This window comes from Aphelocoma coerulescens, chromosome 1A (genome assembly GCF_041296385.1).
Source record: "Aphelocoma coerulescens isolate FSJ_1873_10779 chromosome 1A, UR_Acoe_1.0, whole genome shotgun sequence".
Classification (NCBI taxonomy): Eukaryota; Metazoa; Chordata; class Aves; order Passeriformes; family Corvidae; genus Aphelocoma; species Aphelocoma coerulescens.
Genome location: NC_091014.1, coordinates 71159392 through 71176222, shown reverse-complemented (window position 1 = coordinate 71176222; position 16831 = coordinate 71159392). Strand labels below are relative to the sequence as shown.

At 44.4% G+C, this 16831-nt stretch overlaps 1 protein-coding gene across 4 annotated transcripts in view; it reads right to left on the bottom strand.

The window, feature by feature from the left end:
• The window catches only part of KIAA0930 (KIAA0930 ortholog), a 102734-nt gene that overhangs the window by 72280 nt on the left and 13623 nt on the right, over positions 1 to 16831 (bottom strand). For 3 of the 4 annotated variants that reach the window (XM_069003475.1, XM_069003476.1, XM_069003479.1), the window contains exon 2: positions 3728 to 3876. In XM_069003475.1, the coding sequence (XP_068859576.1) occupies positions 3728 to 3876 (149 nt within the window). Of the gene's footprint in view, positions 1 to 3727; positions 3877 to 10810; positions 10894 to 16831 lie in introns of those variants that run through there. The other variant, XM_069003478.1, reaches the window with a different exon arrangement.

Sequence of the window (16831 nt, the reverse complement as noted above, 5' to 3'; positions counted from 1 at the left end):
CCCGGAGACTAGGGAGATACAAGGGCCTTATGAACTGGTTACCTGGGGGAAAGGGTACGCATGTGTATCCACCCCCGAGGGCCCTAGGTGGATCCCATCAAAGTGGGTGAAACCGTGTATCTCCCAGACCGTCAGGAAGGGAGATCAAATACCCCCCAAGACCGGGGTAGGTTAGTCGTGTGCCTCTCTGACCCCTAAGCCCCAAGTTTATCCCAGTTGCTATCCCCAGTTTTAACCTTATTTTTCTAAGTTGTGTTTTAGTTTGGAGACACCGGAGATGACGTGGTTCAGGGACCTGTACCCAGACTCAGAGTACTGTCCCCAACCCGGATTCATGTCATCTTAAAAAAAAACAAAAAAGGAGGAGATGTGGGAGTGTGTTTGTTTAGCTCAGTCCGGGTCTCCCCGCTATGTTCTGTAAGTTTGGTGTACCCCAGTTGGCACCCCCCCCTGTTTTATTTAAATCACCCTGTCTGTCATTTTTATCTCCTCCCAGGACCCTGTCTGTCACTCTGCCACCCCTCCCAGGCTTCTGGAAAGTTCTAGCCAGGGGGCCAGGTGATTAGTCCTGGGAAAGGAGTCCCTCCCTTCCCCTGTTATAGCTGGTTCCCTTATGTGTCCCTCGTTCTGTATGCCATACCCTTCCCTTCCCTGGTTGGTTGTTCTGTACACCCCCCCCCCCCATGTCCCCCCCGCCATAAAATGCCCTGGCGCGCGATCTGCAGGTGCGCAGAGTTGGGCACCCCCTTGGGGTTGAGGTCCCCCCGTTTGGAGGACCAATAAACTTTCTGGATTTAACCCAACTCTGAGCCTGCCCCCTTTCCTCCGCCGTCTGCCTTTATTGCCGCGGTCCCTTGGAAGGACCCACGAGCCAGACCTCCGATCCCTCCGATATCAGAGGCTGGCCCCTGCAGCCTGCTGTGTCCCGAGCTGACCGGGCTGAGAGGGAACTGTTCCCAGAGGACACAAAGGCATTCTCCTTCTGTTTTCTTTTTCTCTTAAAGAACTTTCCCCATACATGTTGCCAGGGGGACAAATTACTGGGTGCTTAAGAGAAACACAAGACCTGGCCACAGAAGGAGGGGTCCATCTGGCTACTCTCTTTCACCTGGGCTTGTGGGGTATTAGTTCCTGGTGTTTGGATGGAGAGGGAGGCTGGAAGGAAGTTGTCAGCACGGCAGGCTTCTGGTTTTTTTCGGCTGCCTTCCTTCTACCGGAGAAACCCCGGGATTCCCAACCCGCCTTTCCCTGCCCCACTGGGAGCCGGGCTGCTGCCGCCCTGCCCCCGCCGTTGCTTTGAGCCTTCACTACTCTGTAGCCCCCGCACACGCTGCCTGCTGAGACCTCCAGGGGTTCCCACTGCAGGTCCGCAGTTTGATACATCTCGTCTGCCACCTGGGATTTGTGCTCGTCCCTGCTGTTCCAGCCTGCTGTTCCAGCCTGCTGTTCCTGAGGCTCCGGCCGGACACCGGGATCAGCTGTCCCGGGGGTTTGTGAAGCCTTTGTTCCATCTCTTCCCGGGATCCCAGACCACCATTTCCATGTGCTCCCCGAGCTCGCTCCGGAGCGCCCCCTGCAGCCGCGGGGGAACCATCGCACCTGCCCTGCTCACCGGGAGCCGCCAGCGCCCCTGCCAGCTGCGAGCGGAACTGCACCCGAGGGGAAAGGGCCTGACAGCCGAGAAGGCTGGGACTGGGTTTGTGATTGTTTGCTGTTACTGCCACAGTTATTGTTGTTTGTTTGCCTTGTTATACACATATAGATATATAATAGTAAAGAACTGTTATTCCTATTCCTCATATCTTTGCCTGAAAGCCTCTCAATTTCAAAATTACAATAATTTGGAAGGAAGGGGGTTGCATTTTTTTTTCATTTCAAGGGAGACTCCTGCCTTCCTTGGCAGACACCTGTCTTTCAAACCAAGACATCATAATTCAAAGTGTAGGGGTAGTTGTTTGCTGTCTCACTTCACTGGACAGGCTCAAAAATCAGATAAAAGAGGAACTGGAACTACAAAGCAGACAAATCAAATCAAACAGGAGGACAGCTGAACAAGTACCAATGAATCACCAACTACGAAGTTTCACAAAGCAACTGAAGTACTTCAAAGTCACAAGAAAGGTTCAATTCTTAGAAGCCAAGCAAAATACAGATAGCCAAGGGAGATTTACAAAATGCTGTGTGTGCTATAAGGCCCACTTCCCATCCCAACTGTTACCATACATGATTCACTAATGCTGATTTTGTAGTCACCATCACTTATGAAACCTCCTCACAAATAAAAATTATTTATAGTGTTTTTGGAAAGCTTAAATAATGCTCTGAGAGCAAATACAAGGGTTTATGTCACTGTCGCCTATCCACAAGAGATTCAAACACGTTAAGCTAATGAATCAGTTAAACAGATGGATCAGGGGTCTGCAAATGGATTTAAGCAACTAGGCTGTCTCTGAGATTCACCTTTCTTGTTGAGAAGGACAAGAGGTTAAACAACCCATGCTTTTACCAGGCTGAACAAAGCCATAATATCATTTGATGTGAAACAGGGATGCATTTACTGTCACTTAAACAACAATCAGGATGGAAGTTTCTCCCACAAGTCTTAAAGCTCCAAATACATTAGCTGAAGACTAAACCACTCATCTGATAGAGAAAGAACCATATTTTGCCATCTTCTTCTTAGTGGTTGTCATGATGGAAGTTGGAGGGCCAGGGAGAAGAGAGAAGATAATTCTGTCCATTTTCTGTATCTTCACTAAAACTGAGGGAAAACCTTCTGGAATCTTTTTCTCAAGGGAGCTGACAATTGCAGTTCCTTACACTACCAAATCTGAACCCAGAGAACTCTTGTATAGCTGGTTACAAACACTTTCACATACACCATTCACTAATACCTGCGATTTAACAACAGTGTCCATTATTTACACATGTCAGGAAATTAATCCCCGTCTTTTCTTCCTCCATTTATCTTCATGCAGCCACCAACCTTAATTCCTAATAAAACCATCCTACTTATTGCTTCTGTTTCCCCCACCTAAGATGAAAACTGCCATGGAATGCTAAGAAGTTTCTCAGATCCCCAATGGGGAAATAAATACCTGTGCAGCAGTACTAGGATACCTGACTATGTTTGCAAGGAACAATAGTTCTTTAGGAGGGGCATATTGTCTTAAATGTAAACTATGAGAACACAGTAGTTTCTCCGCTGCTTGTCATTGCTGTATCCCAGCTCCAGGAGGCTGCTTGTATTCTGCTACTGAGTACACCCAACAGATGTTCATTTCCTGATACTCTGGTATCTCAGGCAGTTTTCTTCTAGAAATACCAGTGTGACCATCTTCCTTCTCCTTTTTTTCTCCCTTTCTTGCACTTTGAGTTTCTAAAGTATCATCACTGAAAAGCAAAACAAAAATCAGCTTCCCAAAAAAGCAGGCAAGCTTTCTTATTTTCTCAAGTCTATGACAGTGCACCTCATTTACACTGCTACTGATGTTACAGAATCATTAGGGTTGGAAGAGACCTCTGGAGATCATCCAGTCCAACCCCCCTGCCAAGGCAGGATCACCCAGAGTTCACAATCTTAACCATGGGTCCTTATGGGTCAATTTTGTATAACATCTTGTGGCGAGCAGAGTTGGAAATTCCTTATCCTTGGTTTGCAGGTACTCCACAACACCAAATCCTATGTTATCTTAAGCTTCCCAAATTAAAATACATAATCACTCACCTTTTTACCCTCAGTACTTTCCCCACTGACATAGGACAGTTTCCGACGGACATAGAAGAGCATATCATCCTGCCGGGGGGCCCACTTCTCCATGAAATACGTCGAAAACATCCAAGTCCAGAACACAATACGGTCATCTTTGAAACACCCTAAGAGGTATAAAAGAAAGGAGAGATAAGAGTTATGAATGAGGATGTCACTTTTGCTTGTGCTTAACACCAGAACTGTAGCTCTAAGGTCTTCTATGGTGCACAGCCCAGCTGTCACTTGGCCTGAGTCCACAGCCTATCTTGGCCCACTGTCAAGCACATCCCAGCAACCAATCTGCCCCTCTGCCCCACAAGCACAGGTCAGAGCCCAGGAGGAGACCCTGGCTCTGCCTGTGCCATGAAGAAGTGCAGGGCCAACACACTGTGGGAGAACACATCAAAGCCACACTCGAGCACTTTCAAAGACATGCGGTGACAGTACATGCTCCAGTTAATGACCTGAAGCCATAAGGTGCCAACAGGTTTCTTATGGGCTCTTGGGGATTACAGCCAATCCTTCAGGAACTAACAGCTGATGTCTTCCTTAAACTGATACACAGGAACAAGAATGTGCCTGTGCAGGGGCAACTGTAATTCATGCTCTCTGACAAAGGAACAAAATCCAACTCAAGGAAACGACAAGTTCACAAGTCTTGAATCCCAATTACACAATAAAAAGCGGAAGGAGAAGGGCAAAACTGGGAAGAGGAAGATGCCACAAAGTCTCATTCAAGGAGACATATGACATCAGCATCAGCAATAGCGCTGCAGTTGGCCTCTGCCCAAGAAAAGGAGGCACAGTAGAGGTGACATCTCATTTTGTGAAACTCTTCAAAGCACTTAGCTGTAATAAAACAGCAAAGGGTGCTGCACCTTTTGTATTGTTAAAGATAAGAAGAGAATGCAGTACTGTGCCTGGTGATAGGGGAGCTGATTACTCCTCTAAGGAGTGATTGCATCCCCTCCTCAAAGCCCTACTGAGAGATTAACTGGCTGTTACAATCAAGCTGTTTTAAACATGTGAGGAGAGAAACACTAAAAAAATACAAATAATTATATTGCTGACACACAGCAAAACCCTGAAATGGATAATGGGGATAATGGATGGTTATTATGTACAAGACAGCAAGACAGGTGGAGGTGTATGTACACATGTGCAACTGCCAACCCCTCCCCCAGAACATCCACCCTTTACAGGACATCCTCAGCACATTTTCCTACTTCACTCTGTGCGCAGTATTTGCCAGACAAATCTTTCTTCCAATCTTTAATTACTGGGTTGGGCAGGAGATTAGACTTCCAAAATTTTCAGAGACAGATGTGGGACTGAAAGAAAAATATTAAGTGTCTCTAAACAAAATAAAAAAGTAATATTGAAACCACACTAAAATTCCATTGATGGACCATGCACAGAATACGTTAAGCAACATCAAGCAGGACAGTATTTGAAAATATGTGTACAGCTGGTATTAAAAAAAAATGGAAAGGCTAAGGGAGAAAAGAAAAAGGCCGAGGTGGATCCCAGTGCAGGTTAATTCCAGGCCACACTGCAATTACTTTATTTGTATGACTGCAGTGAAGTAATTTCAATTACTAAAGGCAGCATGGAACATAATGTGTAATCCTGAATAAAATCTGCACTAAATACTTGAGTACTTAAGGATTATCAATTTTTTTCCAGTGGACAAATGGAATCAAGCACTGGAGAGATCAGATACAGAATGCTGGGCATCTTCATCATGGGAATGTCCCCTTTGGGCACAAGTGAACAGAACTGTGTATAGTGAACAATTATACCTGAGAGCATACCATGCAAGAGTAGATTCCACTGTGTTCAGACTCACAAAACCAGTCTGAAAAAGGACAGGATTATCACCAGTCTGTATATTCACACAGGAACATCCAGAAGAGAAAAAGAACTATTCAGGATTTAAGGACAAACCTCCCTGATGCAAGGACAAATGGCTCTAAACCACCCACAGATACATAAGCAGGCTGAAAATTCAAAGCTGATTCCTGTGCATTCAAGCCACAAAGCTCAGGAGCAGCCCCCTCAACTGGAATAGTGAAGGCAAAAATCGCTGCAGCTAAGACAGAGCTCAACTTGGTTAAGAAAATTCCTGTGGTACCCGTGACAGCTGAGGACACCATGACCCAGTCCCTCCTTTATATTTAGCAAAGAGCAGAAATTGGCACACATTCATCGTGATTCACTAATAGTCTCAAAGGCACTTATTAAATCTCATGGCATTAAGTGTACCTGAATTCCCAGCCTTAATTAGATGGGGAGGGAGAAGGAAACACGGAAAGAGGATTGCCCTGAGTTCCTCTGAAATTCTAAGAAAGACAAAGGAAAAACTAAAAAAAGAATGTACATTCTATAAGACCCGTATCTTAAAGTGCTCTAGTGTTCAGAAACTGCTTTGGGTTTGCTCCATAGACAAGGAAACAAAGTAACTCTAGCCAAGCCACTCCTAGGTTTATAATGCATCATCAAGTTACCTAAACCCAGCATTATAAAAAAGGGTTTATTAACCAATTCTAGATTCTGACAGTACATGCAGAACTCTGAGAAGCTGTCCATGAGCTGCTGACAATATCAGGTGTGGTTTAGGCTATAAACCACAGGAATTATTATGCTCACCTAACTATTTAGGGGTAGTTATAGCATATATATCTAGGATATATATATAGCATATACAGTTCTGGGTGGTTATACCTGCAGGAGAACAACAGAACTGGGTAGGATACCAGGACTTTGTGTGTGTGCTTTTCCCTCGCTGGGGAACACAGGACAAACTGATTCCATGGATTCAACCTCAGTTTAAACAGAAAACCTGGGGACAAAAGTGCTGTAGCACTCAACCTACTTCAGCACTGCAGCACAATGCAGGGGAAAAAACCCTGGAAACCCTTAGAGCCACATTGGATCACTGTCAATTCCAACCCCACCTGCAACTGATGAGACGCAAAACTCTTCTCCATGCTTCAGGGATGCTTGCAGATTCTGCTGTAATTAAAACCAGCCTGACTGTTGTGACTGCAGTGGCTAAAGGACTTGTCTTGAAGCCAAAAAGAGTCAAACAACAGCAAAACAGCTGCTTTTATTCAACTCTAGTAGAAGCAGAGAGGATGTGCAACAACACACAAGAAGATTTAGCCTTCAAAATCTACTATTAAATAGCATTAACTTGCAAAGGAGACAACAACATTTTTATTTGTAACCAGAACTTCTTAAAACTTGAGAGGGAGAAAATCTATTACAATTTAAAGCCAGAAACTGTCAGACCCAGTATGTCCACTCATGAATGCCTTCAACTATTAGATCCCCACATTACAGTAATTTTGGTCATTTACAGCATCTCACTAGAAGCCTTCCAGCTTTGCCATGAAGAAAACTGGAAACATCTATAGTTGAGAGCATGTAGCAAGTCAGCTTGCTGAAAACGCTCCTTCCCTAGCAAATCCTACTTCTAAAGGAATAAAATGGAATTAAGATTTCAGACTATAAATCTTAATAAACCAAAAGTTGGTTATATGAGACCTTTGTCATGAACAAGTCCTAATTACAACAATTACTGTAATTATTCATTTACATGTATTTTTTCCTCATTAGAAGCAAAATTTATGCCAACTGCTATGTAATAAATGTCCTTCTTCTTACCTATTAGATTTTTATACTAAATATTCATTTCAGGGAACTGACTTCATATCCACAGAGGAAACTGTGAATTTATTTTTTTTTAATGCTTTCCAAAAAATCATTGGATAAAGAGAAGTGTCAGGTTATTATTTTGCTTCAAAGGAATAGAAGAAAAGACTTTCCATTCAGTGGATAATCATTTTTTCAGCATGTACCACTCAGAGCTTAGAGGAACAATAATTTCAGCTAGACAGGGTTTCTTCCTATGCTTTTATTCCTTTAGTCTGCCAGGAGATACTCCTCACTGTGAAACATTATAAAACTCATTTCATCCAATACTCCCATAGTGATCACCTGTAAAATGGCCATCGTTAGATGTTTAGGGGTTAATTAAACACTAGAAGATCTTTACAACCCCAGCATAGTGATGAAATGAGAGTTTTAAGCAATTCACACTGTACTTAATTTTTGTTTTGAGTTTAGCCAAGTATTCTGCAAGGACAATATGTGAAACGCTTCACGTATATTAAAACTGCCTCTGATGTTATGAGGTTGTAACTATGACTGCATAAAATCAGAATGGATGTTCCCTCTCTAGAGATAGTTGCCAGCTAACCAGATCATCAGAAATCTATCCCATGACTAGGTACAGGGACACCACTTAATCCCTTCAGCTTGACCTTATAAAAAGAGGACTCCATTGAACTTCCAGAAGTTCAGTGGCAACCAATATTTGGAAGGCAGGTGACACAGAGGGAAAAAGTTTTACTGGCAGAACTTTGGCTAAAACAGGAAGGCATCATGGTAACAGCAGGGACAGGGGCAAGACAGATGCCACAGACACAACCCTCCTCACCCTAGAGTTAACTATTCTACCCCACCAAGTGTGGCACGCACACATCTATTAATCGAAGATGACAAAGACTCAGTATTATTCCAGTCAAAAGAACTTGAGATCTCTACCTTATATGTTTATCCAGAAAACAGCTGGAGATGAGCCAAGAAATCCATAAAAGGGTGTGGAACCAGGCTGCAGGGAGGCAAGGATCGATTTCAAGGAAATCCACACCTGCACACTGGGCTCCCCAACTGTGCAGTTACAAATTCAGGAAGTCTCATAGTGTTTGTGCCATCTCACCAACTTTTTGGCTGGACACAATCAAATGGTCTGGAGATAACTAGAACAGAAGAAGCTCTCTTCCTTCTCCTAGCTAAACTGAGGAAGCACTCAGCCTCCCTTCCTCCACTTGAGTCTGGGAAAATGAGCTGCTTCCCTCTTTCCTCTCCAGCTTCAGAGACTGAAGAAGCCCATGAAGGTGAGCAGAAAGGAGAGCAGCAGAAAGCACCACTACAGAGAAGCAGGCAATGAAGAACCTAAAGGGTTTCTGATGCTGCTCCACCCAGAAGCAGAAGAAAACTCAAAATGACTGAAAAAGAAGAAACCCTGTCAACCAAAAACAGGTATCGATTGTCTTTTCTTCAGCCTTCAAGTGATTTTCTGCTGGAATCCTGGGTTCAGAGAATTTCAGTCTTTCAGTGCTGACAGGCAATGATCTTCAAAAGCACACTGCATTTGACCTGAGGCCTTGGGAAAGGCTTCCCAGATTATGTAATAGCACTGGGATTGTTTCTGTGTAATTAAAGTTGTATCACTGGGTGGAATATGTAGAGATGTAGAAAATTTAGGTTTATGGGATATAGTAACAATATGGAGGATTTGGGGTGTGGATTAGTTCTTCTTCTTTCCTCCTTCTTCTTCACAAATCTAGGTGGCTTGGTATTGGTTCAAAAAACCTGCAGTGCTCATCATGAATAATTAGTTATTGGATTATAAGTAAAAATAAATTAGTTGGCATTCTATATTTGGATAGTTTGGACTTTAAATGGCCTTAGAAGTCAGAACCCGGGGCCATTTTCCACCTTGTTAACTTAGAAGGCACACTCTGTGCAGCTATGCCATAGATAAGAATTAATAAACATCAATTAGAAGAACAACTCCGCGTCTTCCGCCTTTTAATGCAAACTCTGAGTAAAAGAACTCGTGAGTCAGAGGCAAAATGAAAAACAGAAAATATAACAATTTTCAACATGCACACAACCTTTACCTCCCCCTATCTCCTTCTTCCCAAGATAAGGAGCCCTGCCAGGTCCCTCCAGACTCCCAAAGCTCCACTGACAAGGAACTGAACAGGCACCTCCTTTTAGATCCAGGCCCCCACCTGCCACCACAGATGGGCTGGTGCTCTGCCTCACCAGACAGGAGCGACACAGTGCCATATGATGCCACTGACAGCTTTTCCAGCTCTGTCACTGGCTCCTCCCAGCACCTGGCAGAGCCCCCGATGGGGGAAACGTCCCAGTGCTCTGGAAAAACTCTGTAAGAGCCACGGGAACCCCTCAAGCTCACTGGAACAGCTCCTGGGTGCTGCTCTTTTCTGTTCCCTGATTCCTTTCCTCCTCCAGCAGCCAGTTCTCCACTCCCACTGCCTGCCAGCCAGGGCATGCTGCCCAAAGCTGCCCCTTGGTAACACCCAGGGGATGCCCCAGAACATGCTGCTCAATGTGACAGCAGCTGAATTGCCACCAGTAGGACCAGATCTTCTCAAGACTCATTTTTACAGGCACTTCCCTTCAAATCCAGGCTGGGCTTGGTCCCACCACTTGCTTCTCCCAGCTCCTTCCCAAGAGGCACCTGGAAAAGCTCTGCCCTGCCTTCAGCACATGTGCTGCCACCTCCACTGCGGTGACTGAAAAGATTTATCTGGCCAGACTTTGGGCTGACAAATGTCTTTTATCAGGTATACAGCCAAGAGAAGGTAAACTTAGATCCAATAAATTCCCAAGTACAATAAATCTGGACCAAAGAAACACTAAACAGGCTCTGCATAAGGCATTTCCTCCACCCATGGGGCTGTCCCATCCCAAAGGTGTGAATACCCCAGGAGGGGTCTGTACCTCAGGAGAGCTCCCTTCATCTTCACCAGCCCCAATGACAATGTGCCAGGGAGTAAAGGCTTTTGGGAACTGCTGCTTACACAAGGGCTTCCTATGCAAGTGACACTGGCCACTGCTGTGGCCTCAGGTTCCAGCATGGAACCCTGAGGTCACCAGCTGGCCCCTTCTACATGGCCTCTTCTTGCAGAAGCCTCTGCTTCCCAGGCCCTTGCAAAGGCTCCCAAGCACATACATCTCCCACCAGAGCAACCCCAGTGCCTTCTGAAACCCTGGGTCACTTCCAACCACATCTAGCCGGGGAAGGGAAGTCTCAGAGACAACAGATCCCCATAAGTGCCAGGAAACAGAAGCACAACCAAGGAACTCTGCTCAGCACCTCTGACACAGGGCACAGGGGAGACCTGAGCTCCGCTTTACAAAACACAGAATCCACATAATAAAACAAACCCAAAGAACCTGCAAGTGCAAATGCCCATAATCTTGTCCTTCCTTGCTAGCCATGAGCCAAGGCAAGGACCTGGCAGGTGTCATCCCTTTCCCCGTGTCAGACACAGGTGATGCCCACCTCCACCTTCATGCCACTGGCACTATCCCACAGCTGCGGAAAATAAAGCTGATGAGAGATTCAGTCAAGCAGCATTACTTTCCCCTTCCATGCAGGATCACACAGCACTTTACCACACAAATTTCTCTATGCTGTCATCCCCCAACAAATCCTGTCTGCTGCACAGACATTGCTGGCTCTTGCTATAAGCCTTTGGAAAAGCCCTTGGAAGCAACTGGGGCACTGCAGCCACACAAGTTTGACAGGTGACTCCATTGCAGCTCCCGCAGGAGAACTGCCAAGGCACTGCTCCCTGACAGCTCAACAGACACACTAACTTCTTGTCTCCCATCCCCTTCTCAAAACAGCCACAGGAAGGATGCAGGAACACCAAAGTCCCTACCCCTGGTTGCCTTCCTGTACTCAAGCACTGCACCCGGGGCTTGTGTGAATCTGCCCTGATTAACAAGAAGTTTGGCTGTAGAATCAAATCAAATAATTAAAGACAAGGATAGCTGGTGCCAATCTAACACATGTGCACAGACTTCCTACTAAATGTAATTATTGCATTTCTGTAACACCTTTTTGAGTTTTTCTACCTTCTAATTAGCCCCTGGCAAGCAAGAGGAAGAGTGCAGACACAGCCAGTGCCCAGAGACCAGAGAAAGGTTCCTCCACAAAGCTGCTCTCATTTGATTCAGGACAACAGCACAGAGCAGACCTTTAGATTGTTGATCTGCCAGTTATTTCTGGTTTATTAACAGTATCTATAATGATTTATCCAATAGAGACAAAGGGCAGATCTCTTTGCAGACTTTTGCAAAAAAAACCCCAGCTTTGTACAAAAAAAGTGGCGGTACATTTATTCTACCACCTGCTGATTTTGTACAGAAGTCCATATAGTCTAGGCACCTAATTATACATGACTCTTACCAGGTGTAACTACCTATTATGCTCACTTCTAGAGCATGTTTTTTAAGAGGTTACCATAATTATCATATTTAAAAATTTATCACTAGAGAAGTATTTCCTATAGCTCATCCATCTGGTGGTCTCTTTTGAATTACTTTTGCTTTTTCCATTTAAATCATGTTTTACCAAAGTCAATGAAGTTAGTCTTGCTATCCTACAACAATGTCTGAAACCTACAATGTTTCCCTTCCTTCTCCTGCAGCTCCTACTGTTTTAACCTCTCCCCCTCCTGACAGAAACTGCCTCTTCTCTGTGCATCTACAAAGATTTAAAGTCAGACCACAGCAAGATTAATTAATATAATACCATGCAGCACCTAAAAGGACTGCTGGTCATTGCTTCTGTGCCTAAGAGCACAGACAGCCCTGCCAGTCCAAGTTACAAACACTTAATGCACAGCTCATGCATTTAAGGACTTAATTTGGCCCCAATGGTACTCATAGACTTTTGGAATGGGGAGAGGAGGGCTCAGGGTGAAGAGAATCCTCAAACACGACTACCAATTCTACAATTTGCAGGAAAAGTTTAGGAAAAGGAAGGTGTCAGCTGGTTTTCAAAGGAAAATACAGTACTTTGAGATAAGAAAATGTGTAAGAGATGGCTCTAGCTCACCTAGGAAAGGCCTTAAGGAAGAAAAAAGCAGCCAAAAGCAGTTCTGGCCCTGCAAACCTCCCCAGCTGGAGAACACAAAGCAGAGGGCAAAGCACAGAGAGTAGGGCTTAACAACTCAGTGTCTGAAGGGTTTTTTTCAACATTTATTTTAGGGCCCAAAAGTTTAATTATTTCCTCAGTAACAAAGGGGAGTCGGGGGGGGGGTGGCAAGGGGTGAGAGGCACACTACTTCTGCACACTTAAAGCATCAGAGAAAGAGAGACTAATCAGAAGGAGATGAAACAGTGAGAGCAGAGTCAGACAGCTCTAACCATAGTACCTGCACATTTTGAAGGAGCTCCTTCACATATTTAGACATTGAATTCAAAAAGAAACATTCCCATATGATCCAGGTTGTACAGAAGGCATGAAAACACAAATCAAAAAACCACCAGAAGAGGGTTGTCTGCCCCCATCACCAACTCTTTTGGTCTGAGTAAGTTACTTAGCAGCCCTGCCTGACTATTCCATATGTCCATATGTCCCAGAGACAGATCAGTTTAATAAATACCTTCCAAATATTTCATTTGTACTTAATGAGAAACATGCTTTAAGCTATTCTTTGTCAAAAATGCTCTAATATGTGTAGATTACGATTCTAAAGTAGTGTAAGCAGAGATGAGCCTAAGAGCATCCATGGAAACATAGGAAAGATACCAAGAACCTATTTAGACACCAATTACCAATGTAAGTATCATCAAGTGTCTGGAACTACCACTTGGAGTGTCCTGACAGGACACCACAGAACTGCAGTTTAACATCTTCCTAAACCACCTCCCCGCTATCACTTTGATCTGCCTTGGTTAATTAAATAGTGACACAAAGAGCTTATTTTTCTTGTCTCCTATGAGCTTCTTGGGATTAACACTGGGGTATTATTCTGCAGCACAATGTCTTACATTGGGTTTAATGATCAAAGTTATACATCCAGTAACTCCACAGAGTTACTAAATGATCAGCATAGAAATACCACGAAGTAGCTAAATTCAGATAATCAAAAACTGCACAGTATGAAATTAAAGAAGAAATATTTCAAATTCTTTCTGTATTACACCCCATAGTAAAACACTACTACAGGGTATTCCTGATGAGGAAATCCCTTGAAGAACACTTTCCTTTTAATTCCTTTTAATTCCAAGGAATACAAAAACATCATGTAAGAACAGTGAGTTAAGCCCAAAGGTTGTTTATTCCAGTATTGTGCCTTAAACAGCTGGCCCTGGAGATGGACAGGGAGGAGTAGAGGATGATGCAGGGGTGCATTACCTTTCTCCTCAGTACATTTACAGCCCCCAGTGTTTCTGTGCCAGAGACCAGTGAACATGGCAGCTTGTGCTGGATGGCCATTCTAGTAACCTGTTCATCATCTCCTTGGACACACCTAGACTTTCACAACCTACAGTTGTTTGTGACCATGAATCCCACAGCTTTTACCATCCAGGAGGTGGTTTTGTTTGGTTTGGGAGTTTTTTTAGAGGCTTGGGGTTTTTTTTTCCTACCAATTCCAACTTTAAGCACTGGTTTTATTCACAGAAAGGCACAGTGAGCAATTACTGCCTACACACTGTAGTCACACCATCTACTTCACAAGTATCTTGTGGCACACAGGACCTGAAGCATCCCATTTCCAGGCTGACAAGTCCTACCCTACCAGATAAGTATCCCCCGTACAAAAGTCATCCCCATAGCACCTCTACTGCCCTTCTCTGAACCTTTTCAAGTCTACAATATTAAAGATGAGCAAATGCCATGGAAATTTTCTGTGGCAAAACACTTATTTCAATCTCTTCCCTCACAGCTTCTAACACCTGACATCCTCTTCCGACTGCACTGAACAGGGGGAACAATTACAGCTCCTAAACTAGGTAATACCAACTTGCTCTGTGAAGACGATGTTTGCTAATCAGCTAAACCCAGTGGCAGAGTTTCTAATGCAACAAGTTTTGGGGCACAAACATGCCTTTCCACAAAACTACTTCTTTTCCCCTGCTCTTCACATCTCATTGCAGAGCTGTAGCACAACTAAAAGGAAGAACCTTTATGCACAGGCAGAACAACAGTGCAGATTTCAAATGTGCTCGTGCACAAGTGGACACATTACCAGGCCTAGAAGAGGGTACATTAGAGCTTCTACAGGCAACACTTCAAACACAACCACGTGTGAAACTGCACGGCTTTGCATTAAGAAAATCCATCCTAGAGCTCTTCACTTTGACTGCATCTTTATCAATACCTTACATAGGAAAGCTCAACATTTAATATGCTTTAATTTTCCAAGATTAAATTTATAAAAACCCACTGCATCAGAAATGGAAACAATTCCAGCCACCTGAGGAATACCCTTGACACTGAAAAGCAGTCAACCAATACAAGTTTCTCAGCTGCCTCCCTTGCTCCTAAGATCTTGTACAGCCGTTTCTGAATCCAAACAATTCTTTTTTGCTATTTTCTGTTTTACTGAATTTCACCCAAGAGAGAAGGGATTCACAGAAATAAACCTGAGTGTGGCTTTAGGCACATCTGCAATGCACAATGAAAGGAGAACAATACACAATACAAAGCGGTTCTCTTAAGGACCAAACTGCTTTTTCTATGGCTAATTGAGCACCTCCTTATATAGAAAACAGCTAAAATCCAGTAGAACAACTCCCATGAAGAGCTGTTACCTTATGAGAAAGGGACAACATGGTTCAACTACCAGAGTTAACAAGCGTCATCTTTCAACTTTGGGGTTTTTCTCTTACTATATTTTCTTACCAAACTAACATTTTTTGCCCAGTACTCACCGTTCTAGATACCGATAACACGTCTTATCTACATCCTCAACTGCTTTCTGAAGTACTTGTGGTTGCTTCAGAAAACTTCAGCTTCTGGAATGCTTTTAATTCCATTTTCTGAACTTCACATATGATCTGCCACTGTGGTTACCTCTATCACATTTGTTTTCCCTTTGTTTTCTCTCATGGAGAGGTGCACAGAATGACTTTGGGGAAGTCCAGCACAAGTTCATGTATTATTTAAGCTGAGGACACATGAAGAGAGCAACTCAGCTGATCCTGCAACTCATGCTAAGGTTTACACAACAGCCATGCAGTGTCACGTATTACAGTTTTATACATATTACTGGAATGCACTTAATGCTGGCGGCCAAAATGCAAGGGACACACAACTTTTTGTGCAGTATTTTGAAAGTTCACAAAAAGTGACAGAGAAAGGTATAACTGAACATGCCTGAGATTGAACACTGGCCACAGAGTTTGGCTGTGGCTTCAGAGCTTCTTCAAATTTGGACCCTTTGATTCCTCACATCCTGGAAAAAACCAGTATCGCTTATTTGTTACTTCATTTCATGCAGGTAGTGAGAATATTGAAGAAAAATAAGTGTTCACTTGCACAAAAGCATCAAGAAGTCTCCGTGTTTGGACTCTGGACATTGCAGTTTTCTCCTTTATTTTACTTGGGATGGTTTCTGTGTTACTCAGAAGTGGAAGGTGGGAGAGAGATTATTTTCTTTCATCCACATTTTTGGGGTTTTAGGAGCTCCCCTGGTTTTTTTTTTGTTTTTTTTTTCTGTTAAAGGAATTTTCCCCCATACATGTTGCTAGGGGAACAAATGGCCAGGTGCTTAAGAAGAACAAAAGACCTGGCTGCTCTTTTTTGTTTCACCTGGGTGTGTGGGCAGTTGGTCTCAGCGTTCGGAGAGAGAGGGAAGCTGCTTGTTCTTCGGCCCTTTTTTTCTTTCTGCCAGAGCAGCCCCGGGATCCCCAGCCCGCCTTCCCTGCCCCGCTCAGAGCCGGGCTGTGGCCGCCCTGCCCCCACTGTTGCTTCAAGCCTTCGCTACGCCGTAGCTCTGCTCACCCTGCCTGCCCAGACCTTCGGGAGGTTCCCCGTTTGGATACATCTCGTCTGCCACCCGGGATTTGTGCTCGTCCCTGCTGTTCCAGCCTGCTGTTCCCGAGGCTCCGGCCGGACACCGGGATCGGCTGCCCAGGGGGTTTGTGAAGCTTTTTTGTTCCATCCTTCCCCGGGATCCCAGGGCACCGGTGCCGCGTGCTCCCCGAGCTCGCTCCGGAGCGCCCCCTGCAGCCGCGGGGAACCATCGCACCTGCCCTGCTCACCGGGAGCCGCCAGCGCCCCTGCCGGCTGCGAGCGGAACTGCACCTGAGGGGAAAGGGCCTGACAGCCGAGAAGGCTGGGACAGGGTTTGTGATTGTTTGCTGTTACTGCCACAGTTATTGTTGTTTGTTTGACTGGTTATACACATATAGATATATAATAGTAAAGAAGTGTTATTTCTATTTCCCATATCT